The sequence below is a fragment of the Lissotriton vulgaris genome, chromosome 5, assembly GCF_964263255.1.
Source record: "Lissotriton vulgaris chromosome 5, aLisVul1.2, whole genome shotgun sequence".
Taxonomy (NCBI): Eukaryota; Metazoa; Chordata; class Amphibia; order Caudata; family Salamandridae; genus Lissotriton; species Lissotriton vulgaris.
Window position 1 is genome coordinate 62011657 of NC_141693.1, and position 18795 is coordinate 62030451.

An 18795-nucleotide genomic window follows, 5' to 3' on the forward strand; every position below is an offset into this window, starting at 1 on the left:
CCCAGTGCATCATGGGAACAGGGCAGACTAAACTACCAAGCCAATTCTTTACCAGAAAGGAGACAAGCTACCGGGGACCGGTTTCTGGCATTTCAGCCTCTTCGGCCCGGCTTGCTTGAATCCTGATGGAGCAGTGAGAAAGGGACTCATGTCTGAGTATACCCTGCCACACCTATAGTGGCCAAAATCGATTTACAAAAGGGGGTGGTGATGAACAGAGTGTCTGAATTGAGCAGACCACTCTTACCCAGTCCAAAGATCAGGGCTTGATCCATCACCGTTATTTATCTCACTGCCCCATCCCAGCTCAGAACCTGGCTATATGCAAATCAGTCTGTCCCTGGCCCAGTGCATCATGGGAACAGGGCAGACTAAACTACCAAGCCAATTCTTTACCAGAAAGGAGACAAGCTACCGGGGACCGGTTTCTGGCATTTCAGCCTCTTCGGCCCGGCTTGCTTGAATCCTGATGGAGCAGTGAGAAAGGGACTCATGTCTGAGTATACCCTGCCACACCTATAGTGGCCAAAATCGATTTACAAAAGGGGGTGGTGATGAACAGAGTGTCTGAATTGAGCAGACCACTCTTACCCAGTCCAAAGATCAGGGCTTGATCCATCACCGTTATTTATCTCACTGCCCCATCCCAGCTCAGAACCTGGCTATATGCAAATCAGTCTGTCCCTGGCCCAGTGCATCATGGGAACAGGGCAGACTAAACTACCAAGCCAATTCTTTACCAGAAAGGAGACAAGCTACCGGGGACCGGTTTCTGGCATTTCAGCCTCTTCGGCCCGGCTTGCTTGAATCCTGATGGAGCAGTGAGAAAGGGACTCATGTCTGAGTATACCCTGCCACACCTATAGTGGCCAAAATCGATTTACAAAAGGGGGTGGTGATGAACAGAGTGTCTGAATTGAGCAGACCACTCTTACCCAGTCCAAAGATCAGGGCTTGATCCATCACCGTTATTTATCTCACTGCCCCATCCCAGCTCAGAACCTGGCTATATGCAAATCAGTCTGTCCCTGGCCCAGTGCATCATGGGAACAGGGCAGACTAAACTACCAAGCCAATTCTTTACCAGAAAGGAGACAAGCTACCGGGGACCGGTTTCTGGCATTTCAGCCTCTTCGGCCCGGCTTGCTTGAATCCTGATGGAGCAGTGAGACCCTTGCTCATTGCACCATCAGGATTCAAGCAAACCGGGCCGAAGACGGCTGTAATGCCAGAAACCGGTCCCCGGGAGCTTGTTTCCTTCCCAGTGTAAGAATTGGCTTTTGTAGTTTGGTTTGCCCTGTTCCCATCATGCACTGGGACAGGAACAGACTAATTTGCATACAGCCAGGTTCTGAAACTGGGATGGTGCAGTGAGCTAAAAAACGGTGTTGGATCTAGCCCTGATCTCTTGACTGGGTGAGAGCTTTCTGCTTAATTCAGAGACTCTGTCCCTCACCACCCCTTGTTGTAAATGTTTAACATATTGTAGCACTACCCCGCTTGATACTGTCTCCCAATCCTTTCACATTCCAGGATAGGATGCAGATATCAGAGACTGCTCGCATCGTCATTCCAGGGGCCTAGTGTTGTCGGTAGCCATGCGGGCCGGGCCTGTCTGTATATAGATAAAGTGTAGTCTCTATGTTACAATATGTGTGGAGCACATCGTCAAGAGAAAGAACATTAAATTCAACACAACCCATTCCCTTCCCTACCTTCAGCCCCAAATGTTGAAACCCTCCATCCCGGCTCCCTGCACAGCAAACTCAAAACTGCCTGCCACCAAACTCTGCAGAGTGCCCATCACCCCACCACAACATGAAACAAGTACAGGAACCGTGGACTACCCAACGAACTGCACCCCCGGCCTCTCCTATAACTGTTACCAAAGAGCACAACTAAACCCCACAGTAGTGCAACACTTTTAAATAGAATTTTCGTCTATCATCCCATTGCATCTATATATTTCAGCCAACTACATAGGTTCGCTGCCACCCATATCTCAGTAGTCTGTGCTTCAATCCTGGCCTGTGCCATACACAGTTCCATGTCGCCGTGTGAGATGTCTCTTAGTGCGAAAATAGCCCAAAACAGCTCTTTGCGTTCTGTTCATGGATCGTGTTCAGGAGGCTCCCTTGTTTCCGCCTGATGTGTTTACCCGGGTCTGTTGTCCTGATGAATCTCCTGAACGGCATCATCGTCATCCAAGCCGCTTCGTAGCCCCCTGCTTGCTGACAGTTCTCCAACCATCCAACCACTCCCAGGCCTCTTCAGGGGATGTGAAAAACCATGGTTTTCCCTCTGCTTCCACTCGTAATTTAGCAGGGAAGAGCAGTGCACACTTAATTGCCTTGTCCCTCACCGCTTTTTGGACTTCGAGAAAGTTGCGGTGTTGTCTCTGAACTTTGAGTGTAGAGTCCTGAAAACATTTTATCTGTACATTATCACAAGTCTCTGGGGGTGCTCTGCGGGTAGTTTGTAATATCATGTTCCGGTCTCTGAAGTAAAAAATTCAGGCTATGATAGGTCATGGGGCTGCCCCCCCCCCCCCCCGGAATGGGTGGGACCATTGCACCAAAAAGTATTTAGACAGGCCTCGAGACTGTAGCTCCTTGGTCACCAGATCCTAAACAAAGAGGTCTACTGCAGGCCCCCCTGCGTGCGCCGGAACCCCCAGTATGAGTATGTTGTTGTGTAGCAATCTACGTTCAAAGTCCTTCAGTCAGGCCTCCATTGGGGCATTAGCCTTTCATAGATCGTGAACTTGGCTTTTAAGGGTCTTAGTGTCTAGGTCGAGAGAGGTGGAGGGGTCTTCTATTTCCTTCACTCGTGAGATCATGTTCCGCAGATCCGCCCTCATTACGGATATCTCATTCGTGACCAAGTCCATAAGTGTTTCCAGTGAGGACTTTATCCCCTGGATCACCACCCTGATACCTTGCAGCATCATGCAGTCCTCCCATTACGGAGGTGGCCCCACAAGCGGCGTTTGGTCTTTGGCCTCTTGGCAAAATGGTTTCGAGCTGCCCTCTGAGGCACTGGGCCTAGCCTGTACCCACTGGTCGGTCGTAGATATGAGGTTTTTTCGTCCGCTGTTCCCCCAGCAGACAGCAGAAAGCCCATTAGACCACTCGGGATTATATTTGGAGGGGGGAGCGCTCCCCTCTGGCAATGGGTAATGCACCCCCCTACCCATAGGCCCAAAAGTCTTTCTACTCCCGTGGGGGCATATTGGTGGTTTTTACCCACTATACACCCAGTGGGGCTGGCACGGAGCAGGGTAGTATCTACCTTCTTTCCACCACGTCTCTTCTAGTCGTCCCTCCTCGTAATGACGTCCCTCCTCGGCCAGAAGTCAGGAAGCAACCAGGCTCCCCTGAGCCAATCACAATGCTGCAGTGAAGAGTTGTGATTGGTCTGGCTGCCGTGGTTCGGCGCTCAGCCAGGGACTGGGTGCGTGGGCATGTTCTTGACCTAGGCTGTAATGCAGCCTGCGTGGAGAACATGCAAAGTGCGCTTGATGGTTTGGCATGACTGAGTCGGCCGATCAAACTCTCATGCGCACTGATAACAGGTCATACCACTCGCTGCGGGTGCCTGTTATCCCCCTGGCCCCACCTCCCAGCCGCCCGGACACAAAATAAAATAATAATAAACCACGGTTTATTCTCATTTTTTTCTTCTTTCATTTACCTGCTGGAAGGGGGGGTCACCGGTGTAGATACCAGGGATGATTGTTTGGGGGAGAAATGGGTGGGATCTGCCGACCTTGGCATTGGGCCTAACCCAACCTCGCAAATGAACTGTAATAGTCTTTCTGTCCAACCCAGGGAGCAGATGAGAAGTCTTTAACCCAATCAGCTCTAGTGGGAGGGGCAGAAAGCCCACTAGACACCTGGGAGCTTTTGTATTGCTACAATGTGTGGGAGTGGCCTGCCCAACCCCCCACACATCATGCCTAGCCTCCCCTTGAAAAGTGACCCCAACATTCTTTCTGCCCCTTGGGGACTAAAGCATCCCCATCTATTTGGCAACAAGGGACATTTTGATTGTGGATGCTTTTTAAAAAAAATGACATGCAGGCACCCGTCATACTCAATCTCCACCATCACAGGTATTATTAAATGCCCTTCAGGAGGCGTGCAAGTTATCACAGGGTATGAACCCTAACTAACTGCCTTGTGGAGAAGCGTGGCTCAATGGTTAGAGCGGCAGACCCTGATGCAGAGGTCTGGCCCGGGACCAGGGTTCAATTCCCGCCTCGGCGGCTCTTGGACTCAATCTCCCCGGACCTGATAATTCTCGCCTCGGTGCCTATTCTAATCATGGGTCCCGGTCTGTGACTCTGGGCAATAGCTTGCTTAATCTCCACAACAGCCCCAGCAGCGCTTGGATGCCTGGCTTCACCATGGGGGTGCCCAGGAGTGGACATCTCACAGGACAGCCAGGAAGGGTTCCACAGCGGTATGAATACAGCGCTACAAGACCTCTGGGTAGAAGGCGCTATATAAATACAAACACATTTACATCACTGCAGCACAGGTCATCACACCTGGCTGCGGCAGACGTGTCCTCTCTGCAGTATCGCCACCTTAGGCACCAGCCTCGAGGTGTGACTCTGACTACCCGCCTGCTCCACTCTGCGTGCACACATCCAGACCACCCAAGATGCCTTCCATCTGTCCATTCATGATCTCTTGGGCATTCTCTTCACAGCACCTAAATGGAAGGTGTGGCTGGACAGAATAGAAATGTATTTCACAGGCACCAGTGTTTTGGAGGAGAGGAAGAAAGAGACAACACTAAAACCAATGGAGATATAAATGTATTCCAAATGACATCCAAACCCACTACCCTTAACAGGAGTCTTCAAAGTGGAACTCACTCATGAGATCAAGCAGTCAGGACAAAGGTGCTCATTACCAAAGAGTGCAGGAATGCTCCTAAGCTGCCAGGCAGCCACAAGTCTTCAGCTGATCCACTTTGCCTCCACTGCTGAGCTGGACAATCTTCTCCTGGAAAGCAACAGCCTGTTTCATGGCCTTGGGTGTTTGAAAGGAAAGACTGTACATCTGCAGATCGATCAATCTATTGACATCACTGAGGGGCGATTCGTCTTCAGGCAAAAGTGGAAGAGGAGGTATGAAGGCTGGAAGAGGCTGACATCATCGAGTGAGATTATGGGTCCACTCCCTGGGTTTCCACAACTGTTGTCACCCGGACGCCCAAACAGCCAGGAGACGTGTGGCTGTGTGTGGCCATGCACCTCCTAAATCAGGCATGCCAAAGACAACAACATATCACGCCAACAAAGGATGGACTAATAAATGAGATCAAAGGAGCTAGCTTGTTCTCCAAAACAGATCTTAAGTCAGGGTATCACCTGCTGATGCTCGACCCCACTTTTTTGATATATCACGACTTTCCAAAGTCTCCGAGCTATAATGTGTCACTTTACCGGTCCCTTCAATTCTTACCTCCCAGCGCTTGGACGCCCCCGGGCAGCAATCGCGCTCTATAAATCTATTTCCATTCCATTCCATTCCATTCCACACACCTGGGTCTGAGACTATACACAAGATTAAACTTCGAAATCTCCAGTGTCGCTGATGTTTTTGAGAACACCATCCAAGAAGTTCTATACGGATTGACTAGAATAATTAACCTCTGTGATGACAACTTGGTGTAGGCACACAATGTGACAGTCATTATTGCCCCCGAAAAGTCCTATAGTGCCTTCAACGGCCTCAGGCTAAACCCTGCAAGTGTGACTTTCTAAAGAAACACATCAGTTTCCTGGAACAGAGATTTTCAGCGGAAATGGTGACTCCGAATCCCAGCAAAGTCAAAGACAAGAAATCTGCACTCACACCAACTTTCATGACAGGAGTAAGACGTTTCCTAGGCATGATGACATACCGTGGTAAGTTCACAAAGAACTTGACAGCCTTTATGGATCTAACTCGGGCACTTACAAAGACTGATGTCAAGCAATGGTCATAGAGGGTAGATAGTGTTTCAACAGACCAAGGATGGGGCACTGCAGTCTCTGCCGCTCCCTCACCCGCTTCTCCAGGCCCCGGGCTCCTGCCTCACGACTCTCCCAGCTCCATTCGGGAACCAGAGCCAGCGCCGCCATAACCCTCAGGGAACTAAAGTTCCCAGCAGCCTCCGGGAGTTGGGCCTGGCACATTTTCACACCTCCAGCAGCATATTAATTCCTTCTGCGGCTCCCGCCTCGCGGGAGTTGTGAAGGTGGTGCCCAGGCAAAACCCAGGCAAAGGGTGAGCCCGTCCATGCCCATCAGAAACAGAAGGAGGCTGGGCCACCCCTTTTACGCCCACAGTTTCAGTTACAGTGCTCCGTGGCCTTGTCCCCCATGACACCGTGCCCGACACTCTCCCCTCAGCCCAACCTGCACTGGACTCCCAGTATTTACTGCCCAGCTGCACCCCTCTTGACCCTGGTAGCCTGGACCAGCTGTACTTGACCTTGCAGTTTAGCTTCTTCGTCTTCCCTCTGTCCCTGCCTGCCCCCACCAATCCCTTGCCCGGCTCTGCTGGGACTTCCCTTCCGCTGCCTGGAGGCCTACCGCTCCCTACGCCTTGCCTCCCGCCTCGCTCCCCGTTGTGCCTGCGGTCTCCCCTTATGGGCACCATTGGCACCCTCTTTCCAGTAACCCAGTCCTCTGGCATGCAGACCACAGCACACCAATGCAGAAGAAGCGCAAAGTGGGTATGCCGTGCATGGACCTCACTCTGCACTAGGTCTCCACCCACCATGGACAGCTTGAGCTTCACAGCAGACGAACTTTGGGGCAGATGTATGAAGCATTTTTGCATTCACTAAGGGACAGATTCTGCGGATCTGCCCGTTTGCGAACACAAAAACTGCTTTTCAGATGCAGCAAACCAAATTTTGCGATTCGGTAACCTGTTACTGAATCGCAAAATGGGTTTGCGATTCGGTATGAGGAAGGGGTGTGTTTAGGTTGTCCCTTCCTAAAACTGAATCGCATAGGTATGTATGAATGTTATGTGACCGCATTTGCGGTGGCAAAACATTCGCATGTTACCACCTACTTCAAGCAGGTGGTAACCCATTCGCAAATGGGAAGGGGTCCCCAAGGGATCCCTTCCCCTTTGTGAATGTTTGTAAAACCATTTTTAAGAACCTACTCTTTAAAAAGCAAAAGAAATCTTATCATTTTTCCTTTTGTAAAGCATCTTGTTTTCCTTTAAGGAAAACGCGATGCTTTACAAAAAAAAAGATTGCTTTATTTAAAAGCAAACATGGACATGGTGGTCTGCTGATCTCAGCAGGCTAACATCCCCATGATTTTTGCGATTCCTAGGGGGTCGCAAATTGCGACCTACCTCATTAATATTCATGAGGTAGGCCATTTGCGACCCCCTAGGAATCGCAAAAGGTGTACTATACACCTTCATACATTGCATTTTCTGGTTCCCTAATTGCGAATCCTTGTGATACACAATTAGGGAATCGCAAATAACTATATTGATACATCTGGCCCTCAGAGCCCTGGACCCCGGATGCCAAAACAACTGCTGCGCCCAGGCCTCCCCCGGACCATCAACATCCCTTTCTCCTACCGGAATTGGCGATTTATCTGCATCACAAGAGAAACAACAGACACCACGTTCATCAGCCACAACAAGTCACTCACACTCAACATGCAGCACTGGTACAGGTTGTGATCTCCTTGGTGCTATCCCGCCTCGACTTCTCGAACTCTTTGTACCATGGACTTCCACAATCACTGCTTCGTCGTCTTCAAATTGTACAAAATCAGGCTGCTAGACTCATTCTTAAAACCCCAAAGTGGCAATCTGCTAAACCTCTGCTGCGTAAACTACATTGGATGCAGATTGAACAGGGCAGCCTTCAAGATCGGCTGTCTGGCGTTCAAAGCTCTCTATTGCCCCAGCCCTGCTTTCCTTAAAAACCTGATTGTGGAGCACCGCCCAGTGCGCAATCTCCGGTCAGCTCACCTTCACCTACTGGTCCCCCCGACCATAAAACTCAAAAAGTGTGGTGGCCGACGGTTCGCCCATCTGGTCCCCAAACTGTGGAACCCCCTTCCCTTGTCATTCAAAACCAGCTGCTCCCTTCTGAATTTTAGGAAACTCCTAAAAACTAGACTCTTCACTCTGACCAGCTAGCCTACCTCTTTACAATCTCTACACCCTTCAGCGCCAGGAAACTTATGGTGTCAGCGCGCTCTACAAATTTCATTTCACCTAACATAACATAACAGCAGGGCCGTGGCCAACCCATTCAGAGAGATCAACTGCCTGCTGAACAACGGCCGCTCTCTTGGAAAAGACGCCATAGAAATATGGAAAATCATCACCACCCCAGACACAGTCTTCATCACAGAGACCTGGCTGAACTCCGCATCAGCACCCAGTATTGCCACAGCCATACCAGACGGATGCAAGATCACGCACACAGACCGGACCAATAGAAACGGCAGCGGCACAGCCATAATGCACAAAGAGACTCTGAAATGTGCAACCACCACAGACAACTCCACCCCCTTCATGGAGCACCTCAACTTCCAACTCCAAACGAACAGCAAAACCACATTCGGAGACACCCTCTCCTACAGACCTCCGGGACACCGCCCTCCCTTCTGCAACCCAATCTCCGACTTCATCGCTCATATCACCATTGAGGTGAAACCATCTTCCTAAGGGACCTCAACTTTCACCTTGAAAACACTGATGATACCAGCACGGCTGACATCCTAGAAAGTATGGCCAACCTCAAACTCGAGCAATTAGTCACCGACATCACTCACATCGCAGGAGACACGCTTGACCCTATCTTTACAGCCAGCAACGGAGTGAACTACGCCCACACTGAAGAGCTCACCTGGACTAACCACCACTGCGCCCACTTCCTCGTCTCAGAGCCCCTCAACACCTTCACCTCCACGACCAACAAAACATTTCGCAGCTAGTCCAAAGCATCAGAACAACGCTGGATCAACCTCCTCAACTTCCACCTACCCACCTCCACCTGGACGCAGAATAAGCAGTGGACAACTTCACAAACTGGATCACAGCAAGCGCTGATGGAAGTCGCCCTGACGAATCCTACCAACCCCAAGAAACAAACACAACACCCCCCAGGAGCTGAACTAGTACACGTTATGGAGCTGCCCCCGAATAGGAGTGTACTGGAACACAATAACCAGGATATTACACACATTTACAGGTGGAGCACAACCTTTTGAATGGTCCGTATACCTCCTGTATCAATTCAGGAGAAGGCCTAACACCAAAGTAGTGTCTTGGTTCCTAGACTTGGGGATAATAGTAGCTAAAAGGCTCCTAACTAGACGGTGGAAAGCGGCGGACCCACCACATCTTCAGGCATGACGTCACTCATTGTTCGCATGGGCCAAGGCAGAAAGCATCTCCATCAAGCATGAAGAAACTTTAGGACTGCGTCGAAAACCCATAGCACATGTTGGGAAAACCTCTTAAATGAGCTGCAACAGATAGAGGGCGGTGACCCGGAGGATTCGCCTGGTCGAGACATGGGCGAATAGATGTAGCGAACCATACATACCGCTAAGGGGCATGATATTCCATGGGTGTATGCAGACTACTTAAGAATGTGAATAAGCGTGGACACTACGCAAAGGGGACATTGAGTAACACAGCAGCAAGGAAACATTACGCAAACATGCCCGAAGATGGAGAGATAAGCTACTACGGGCAGGTCAATGTTTTGGTTGTTCTTGTTTATTCTGGATTCATCTGTTCATAAGCCCAATGTGTCAGAACTGGAAGGACTCTTACAGAGCACTGCATTTGTTTAATTTATAACTCACTATACGTTATTGTAGCTCTAAATAACAGTCCAACTCATGAGGAAACTCCAGACGATCCAGAACACAGCGGCCAGGCTCATCCTCAACCTCCCCAGACGGACGCACATAACCCCTCACCTCAGGAAACTCCACTGGCCCCCAGTCATGAAGAGATCCCAGTACAATACAAGTCATACAAGGCATCACACAATGAAGGGCCTGAGTTCCTCAACCAACGCATGACCTTTCACCAGCCCATCAGGACACTCAGATCTGGATCCCTCGCTGCCGCCTGTCGCATCCGTCAGACTAACAGGGGCGGCCGCTCGTTCTCCCACTTGGCAGCCAAGACCTGAAACGACCTCCCCCTGCACCTACGAGCCAGTTTATTTGTCACACGCCGCTTGAACTTCCTTACCTTGCACCTTTTTGGGCCAAAACAGACAAACTGCCAAGGCCGCACATCCCTCGTGAAACTGACCAGAACCTCAGTATTGGAAACATGAGCAAATATTTTATGTGGTCCACCACCATCTTTATTTATTTAGTTAAGTGATCCAGAAGGCGTGTATAAGTACAGGCTTTGAGGAGACTGCATTGTTAGCTACACAACAGAATACATCATTGAGAAGTACAATGTCTTGTTAAGCTCTGTGAATGATGAATTAACAAGACCAGCCAGTAAACAAGCAGCACACGTGAGTGTCACCTCTTGGTGAAGGCTTGGAAACTAATTTACAGGTTTAAGGATTGACATGAGGCCCGTGGAAGGATCCCTCAGGAATGGAGACACTCCACAGGAAATTAAGATGTGGGAGCAGTCTCTGCAGGTGAGGGAAGGTGGCTGAGAGGGCTGGAGTCAGCCCCTTCCCCCATTGCCCACAGGAGCAGAGACGTGTGCTGACTGACACCCTCGCCAATAGTGTGACCGCAGTGCAATAGTTGTAAACAAATGTCTCTTTATCTTTTTTTCAGAAATGAAAAATTACAATGATCTGATGCCCCCGAACCACACCCCATGTTTTCAATGATATACGACAGGACGCTGAGCCGCTGATGTTTATTGTTTAAATCTGTTTTGCTACAAAAAATGATAAATAAAGATCTTAAAAGAAAAGGATGATTGAAATGAGGCTTCAGAAGACACACAAGGAAGTCTCTGAGGACTTGGAGAAGGATGTGGTGCCTGGAATGAGTGGTCAGTGACCTGGCCAGAGGTTTGAGGGTTGAAATGAGGCTTCTGAAGAGTCAAGAGGATGCTACGGACTAGAGGGAGGTCACTGCAGACTGGAGAGAGGTTTCTTAGGACGAGGAGGAGATCCGAGGCTTCCAGTGAAGTTTATGAGAAATGGACGAGACCTCTTCTAATTGGAGGGAATTTACTAAAGAATGAGGCCTGAACATGGCTTTAACTACATTTCAATGACGTTTGGAAACACAGAAGGGAATGCTTTGAAGATTGGCATCATAGTTAGGAAACTTTTATTTATTTATTTTTATTATTATATTTATTGAGAGTTTTCTGGTACAAAAAATATATATATAACTACAATTCATTGTAAACAATCACACCATCATTATTGATCAACTTCACAGATGTTCATGGATTATAAAAGTCTAAATGCCATTGTTAAAGGATAACACAGGTGTTACATCATTTCTTTAGTTTAAATCTGATTAATACATTGTAAATATCAATAGAATACCCACAAACATTAATTAAAAGGGAATAAAAAACCATATTGAATAGACAACAATATCACTTTCCTACGATTTTTGGATTCTTAAATCTCTCCACCTTTTAATTGGTGCCCAAATATTCCTCCCCAATTCTTGTTTTTTTTGCCCTTATATTCATACAAGCATGCTTCTATATTATGTATTCCCAACAATCGGGCCAGCCACATTTGAAAAGATGGAGCTGCAGTATCCTTCCATCCAGCCGAGATAAGAATCCTAAGTACCGCAACTGAAATAAAAACCAGAGCTTCTACATCTTTTGCCAGTCCCAACTTGTTATCCGTACCTAATACCATCAGGGTTAGGGTTAAATTGATTTTTACGGCTAATACTCCCTCCTAAAATTTCATGATTTCCCTACGTATTGGGACTAACTTATCACACAGATGGAACAAATGCGCCAAATCCGCCGGGCCCTGATTGCATCTGGGGCACTTATCGTCCCCCCTTGCCCCCCAAGCAAACAGCTTTGCTGGGCTATAATATAGACTAAACAAAGTCTTGTAATGCTGTTTTTCCATATCATCCTGTATCCCAGATACCAGAAAGCTATATACGTTTTTAATCCCTTTCCCCCCTTTGACAGGTACTCAATCAGTGTATTACTCTTTCACAAAGAAATCCGAGGTCTTACTGTCGCCAACGTTCTAACTATCTGGGCATACAAAAACCATTGGTTAGAGGGGATACCGTACTTCTGCTGAATACTTTCAAACCCCAAAAGAGATTCCCCTGTCATAATGTCGCCTAAGGTTATTACTCCCTTCTCCCTCCAAATCAGGCTATTCCTATCTAAGTGCAGTTGAGGAAGAAGACTAGAGTTCCACAGATGGAGGTAAGAATTTATCTTAAGAATATTCAACATCTATTGAGCCGCATTCCAGACCTGCCAGGCCCCTTCGACCACCTTATACTGTGTTCTTTTATAATAACGGCAATCTACTTCAGACATTAATAAGCCTAAAGCTTTTCTCCCCAATAACAGCTCAAAAATAGAGGGTGGAAACATATTGTCTTCATCAATATTATCAGAGATCGCCTCCGGTTGAAAAAGAAGGGTCTTTTGGGTCAACAGGCATGTCCAATGGTAAAGCCTAAGATTCGGCATAGCTAATCCTCCTTTTTCTGGGGGCAATGACATATATTTAGTGGAGCGCCTGATCTTTCCATACTGCCATATAAACCTAATAAATATTTATTCCAATTTTTTCATCAGTTTCTCTTCTACAAAGAGAGGAATAGCTCTGGAGAGGTATAATACCTTTGGAAACATGGACATTTTTAAAACATTTACCCTACCTATCAGGGTTAAATGCAATACATCAATTATTTTCAGGTCGGCCTCTATATTCCTCATAAGGGGCACATAGTTGTCTCCAATAATCTTATCAACAGAGGCATTCACTTTCACCCCCAGGTATACCGCTGAATCAACAAATCTGGCATCTGTCTTGCTCATATCTTTGGTACAAATTATTTGCGTCTTTCCTTCGTTCAATAAGTACCCAGACAGAGTGCCAAATTCCTTTGCTAATTGCACCAATACCGGTAGCGCTTGATCGGGATCAGGGGTAATGACTGTCAAATCATCGGCATACGCCAATAATTTATTTTCATAGCCGTTAAGCATTACTGGGCTGATCTGCGCGCAACCAAGAATCTTCTGAATCAGGGGATCAATACATAATGAAAAAAGAATCGGGGAGCAGGGACACCCTTGGCGAGTCCCCCTCCTAATTATGATTTCATCCGAGCACTCCCCCATTACTTGTACTCGAGCTGTTGGGTCTTGATACATTATACATTGCCTTAAGGGCTCTCAAAGCCTGTGAGCCAAAACCTCTGCCAGCCAATATGCCCCATAGATGTTTCCATACCATGCGTTCAAAGGCTTCTTCAGCATCGAGGAGGATCATGGCCATAGCTCCCCCCCACCCCCCGAGACAGCATGGGTGTCAAACAGCGCTATAGCTCACCTGGTGTGATCGGTGGTACCTCGCCCAGGAACAAGCCCATGCTGCCACGGAGAGACGAGACCCCCAATAATCCTCCCCAATCTCCTGGCCCAAACCTTTGAATATAACTTTGTATCGGCATTTATGAGCGAGATTGGGCGGTATGACCCCGGGTCTTCCTTTGGTTTCCCCTTCTTGTGAAACACGATTATATTTGTTCCTTCCATGAATCTGGTGAATTGCCTGAATATAAAATCCCATTAAAAAGATCCATTAACATAGGGGCAATCTACATTTCGATACTCTTATAGACCTCCAAAGGAATACCATCGGGGCCAGCAGCTTTTCCTACCGCTAGGTCCTGAAGCGCCGCTCTTATCTCGCTCATCGACAGTTCTTTATCCAATTCTATTCTCTCCTGTTCAGCTAGAGCGGGGCCCCTATCCCGGGGCCCCTCACAGCTACTGCTAATTTCCCTTTCTTCGTTATACAGTAATTGATAAACGTTTTTGAACACTCCTAGAATATCCTTCGGATCCGTATAGCCCGTCCCCCCTCCTTTATACTAGAGATCACATTCTTAGTCTTCTCCTGTATAACTTTTAGTGCCAGTGCTCTCCCCGCTTGTTCCCCAGTTTCATAAAGTTTTGCCCTAGAGGTTTGGTAATCGCTAATTGCTTTTTGTGTTACTAATTTCTGAAGCTCTGCTTTTATAATTGCCAAATTCTGTTGGCTCTCAACACAATCCCCTCCACCTACATTATCTCGCACATGCTGTTCTTCTGCTTCTGTTAGTAAACTCATGAGTCTATCACCCTCCCTCCTAAATCTTGCAGAGCAGCTTATGGTCTCCGCTCTTAGGGCGGTTGTAAATGCATCCCACACTCCGTTCCTTGATGTGCTGTAGCGGTTAGCATTAAAGAACTCCACAGTTCACTTCTTAAGATGATCTACAAATCTAACATCCGTCCAACTAGATTTAACCCTTTCTATAGTTCCCACCTCAAAGAACAATATCAACGGATTATGATCCGATATTACTTTCGGTAGTTTCTTAATCTTAACCTTCCCTAATTCTGAAGCAGAAATAAAGAAATAGTCCAATTTTGTATATTTTTTAAAGGGATTTGAAAAATATGTAAAACCAGGATTGGCTGGCTCCTTGTACCCCCAAACATCTTTCAAGCCATGTGAGCATATAAGAGCAGTGAGTGCCCGAAATACTCTGGGTTTACGTCCTGTGTATGACGCCTGATTAATCCAGTCAGCAGAAATATTAAAATCCCCACAGACTATAATTGGGGTAGGCCAGCCTGCTAAGTCCACTTCTAAAGCATCAAAAATGTCAGGGTCATCCTGATTGGAGCCGTATATCACACATAGTGTGTATCCCGTGCTTAATTCAACTATTGCCCATCTTCCTTGGCAGTCAGCTTTACACCGTTTAGCCCCTCCCCAAGAATGATCTAGCCAGAATTGCAACTCCCCTTACTGAAGAGGTTTGTGATGAGCAAGCTACTATATCAAAGCCTCTTATTTCCATCAAATTCCTTTTTGCCCAAGGCAGATGTGTCTCCTGGAGACATAATGCATCAATTCCATTTAGTTTAACAAAATGAGCAAGCTTTTGACGTTTCCTCCAGTCGTTCAACCCCCCGATGTTAATCGTGCAGATTCTAATATTCATCATTTTGGCGCTTACATTTTCCACCTAGGTCCCTTGTTGCTTTTGTAACATTTGTATCTGAGTCTCCACTACACCTTTAACAAACCCAAACATATAGCAAATCAAAACTGTATAGTAACAGAATCTCTATTATTTAGAATTTTCTCCCTTGCACCCCCTCACCCTCTGCCCTGCCCCCCATCCCTCCCGGACGCCCCCTCCTCCCCCCTAAACCCCCCACCCCCCATCGTGAAGCGCTAAGAACACGTCTGAGCATGTGATGAATTTGCAGTGAAAACAGCAAGGGCTAACTTATAAGACAGAAAAAAATATACATATAGCAGCAGCCGTGACACCTATTAAGCCTATTGCACCAAGCCTTCCCTCTGCAACCCGTCTATAACCCGTTGTACCTTACTTCTCTAGCCTGATTCTCAGAACACAGAGTAAATAGAGAAAACTCAATCATTGCGTGCCCAGCGAGTCCAGATACTCTTGTGCCTTTATTTCCGAGGAGAAATATTGTGTCCGGCCTTCGTTGATTATTTTCAACTGCGCTGGGTTTATCAAATATGCTTGCAACTTTTTCTCTTGAAAGAGCCTTATCAATTGTCTTAGTCTCCAGCGCCTTTCGACCGTCGAATGGCAAAAGTCTGGGCGTACGAAAAACGAAGTCCCTTCGCTTGCCCTCTTCGCATCAGGTCTCGCTTTATCAGCTATGGCTTGCCTCAGAATAAAATTGCCCAAAAAAATCAAAATCGCCTTTGGTTTATACCCCTCCTTTGCAGTGCGTCTTATTTTCAAGGGTGTGCGATGCGCCCTCTGTATCTCCCCAGACCAATTCCAACTTGACAGTTCGGAAAATGCAGACTGAAATAATTTGATGACATAGCCTCTTACGTCAGCCCCTTCCACACCCTCAGGAATTCCCAGGATCCTGAGATTGTTCAGTCGGAGCCGGTTCTCCATATCCTCTAATTTCCACTGTATATCAATAACTTGAGCGCCTTGGGACTCGACTTTACTGGTGGCTGTGGCTACTTCCGTTTCGGTCGAGACTACCCTCTCCTCAAGGTTAGAGACTCTATCCCCCACGTTAGCACAGGCTTTAGGGAGTTCTCTCACCACAGTCTGCCTTTTTGTCATTGCCGCTTGGGCTTTACGGCTATCCTGGCGAGCTTCCTCTCTGTGTGCTAAAATTGCCTGGTGAATCACCTCCAGGATTGGGGGATGAGAAGCTTCCAAAATAGGGCTACCCTGTAACAGCATTGCGGAGGAATGATCCCAACTCAGATCACGGTGTGGCAGCTCCTGAACTTTTAGCCCTACATTAGATTCAACTGCGGTTGCTACAAGCTCTTGTTCCGGGTCACTTTCTGACTCTAAATTGCTGTCCTCCAGGTAAGAGCTATGCTCCTCATCCTCTACAGACCACTCCGCACCTTCAGATACGGAGAAGAAGCACTCACTGGGGTCCTTCTCTTTCTCAGAGTCCTGGATACTCTTAACACTTCCTGTGTCTGGAAGGTCTAAATTATCCATTATTAACAAGTCACTAGCTTCATTGCCATTGTTTGTGTCTATCAAAGGCCCCCCGGGGAACCGTTGGACCTGTGGGACCTTTATTGTTACCTGGGTGGTCTGGATACTGGTATGCGCTGTCTCACCCACACCAGCCAGATTCCCTTGTGTAGCCTGATCTAATTGTTTCCGATTTTTCTTGGGAACCTCCAATGTTGGGTGAGATTCATGGCCCCCTTTGATAGCCTTCCTTGCGGGGGGTTTGTGGGGCGCCTGCACCAGCAATCTCTACCTGCTTTATGCCTGCAGTCCCACGCGCAGTGTCTGGGCCCCACACATCCGGCTCCAGCGCAGTTTTCGTGCCCTTCTCCTTACCGCTTTTTGCGAATAATTCTGCAATGGAGGCAGTGTTCTGGCGGGTCTTGGCCGTACTCGGTTTGCTCTTTTTCGCGAGCTCCTCCATGGACATCTGTGACCCCCGGGACATCTCCTCCTCGTCGGGTGTCACCTCCTCCATCTCGGGTTTCTTCCGCGCTGCCACTGCAGCTTTTGCTCCCGCTTTTGGAGGCATCTCTCCTGTCTTGTTTCACGAACTCCACGAATTCCGCGAGCTCCGCAGACTCTGCCGGCTTCTCTTCGGTAGTCTCTCTTCCAGGCCACTCACTGTGCTCCTCCTCCTCAAATGGATCCTCCAGCAAGAGGTGAATGGCGTTCCAACCACTATCGCCGATCTCGATATCTTCACCCAGAGCACACGCCAGGTACAGGCATTAATCATTTGGCATTTGGCTTTCCCGGTCACTGGTTTATAAAATTACTAATATTTACAGGTATTCCAGTTTTACACGGTTTTACTCATGCCCTCGCCCTCTCACTGCAAACGGCCACCACTACGCGGCCGCCATCTTGCTTCTTACAAGCTGCTTCTGTCGTAGTTAGGAAACTTTGAATGAGTTTTTGCACAACTCAGAATTGAGGAAAACCGGAGGGAAAGTTTCCTGAATGTGCCTTCGTTTTCTGTCTGTTCAGGGAACTCTTCTGAGGACTTTAGTTAAGTTTTATAGATACAAATATGTTTTGTGAGGACAGCAGCTCATTCTGTAGCAATTATTTCAAGACTGAAAGGAGTTTTCTGATGACTCACAGGGATTTAGGAACATTTAAGAGCATGTCCTAATGATACAAGGGAGTTTTCAGAGGAATCAAAGGTATTTACCTCAAAGATTCCTAGCACTTTGTGTGAGCTTAGTAGTGGCATTTACACACTGCAGTAGCGAGACTTGCTCCTTACACACTGAGAGGAGGATAAACCAACCTTACCTGCTTAGGGTGCTTCTGACATCCTGCAAAACAGAGAAACAATCAAAGTGAAATCAGTTTCCAGAGAAGATGTTAAAGTTATGGCAGTATTTTTAGAAGTGAAACACTTTGATCTATCTACAATTAGAAAACAGTGGCTGGGGTCACATGACACGGCACATTCTGTGACATCGCATGCCAAAGCAGAGAATGTGACATTCTGAATGAAGTCAAATGACACAGCAGAAACTGATATTCTGAATGGTAATGACACAGCACAGTGTCATTCTGAATGGAGTCACAAAACACAGCACATTCTGATATTCTGAATGGAGTCACTTGACACATTGTATCATGTTCTCAACAGGGTCACATGCATGGGCATCATTTAGGGCTTGCCAGGGTTTGCAGCTGCGACTCCTGGATTGCCCCTTGTGACCCCTGGCACTGCTTCTGCAACCCCTAGCTTCAGAATGAGTAAAATCAGTGCCAAGGAGACAGAGGCAGCTCACCCTCTATGAGAGTTGTGCTCCACTTTCGTTTTCTGCCACTTTTTTATCACATTAACAGTGAACAACCTGCCAGAAGTCCTTGTTGTAGATCCTGGTGCAGGAGGAAGTACGAACAGCAGGGATACTAGAAGAGTGTTCTTCAGAAGAGTAAGGAACGAACAGAAGCATTACTAAAAGAGTGCCATGAAGGAGAAGTTAAGAGCAGAAGGGGTAGAAGAGTGCCCCGCAGGAGGAGGTACAGCCAGAAGGGGGGGGCTA

General features: G+C 47.6%; 1 protein-coding gene across 1 annotated transcript in view; it reads right to left on the reverse strand.

The window, feature by feature from the left end:
• Positions 1-18795, reverse strand: part of LOC147710168 (E3 ubiquitin-protein ligase TRIM11-like) — a 95102-nt gene that overhangs the window by 23548 nt on the left and 52759 nt on the right. Inside the window, exon 4 of the mRNA XM_086920859.1 lies at positions 18047-18069. Within this exon, the coding sequence (XP_086776985.1) occupies positions 18047-18069 (23 nt within the window). The remainder of the gene's footprint in view (positions 1-18046; positions 18070-18795) is intronic.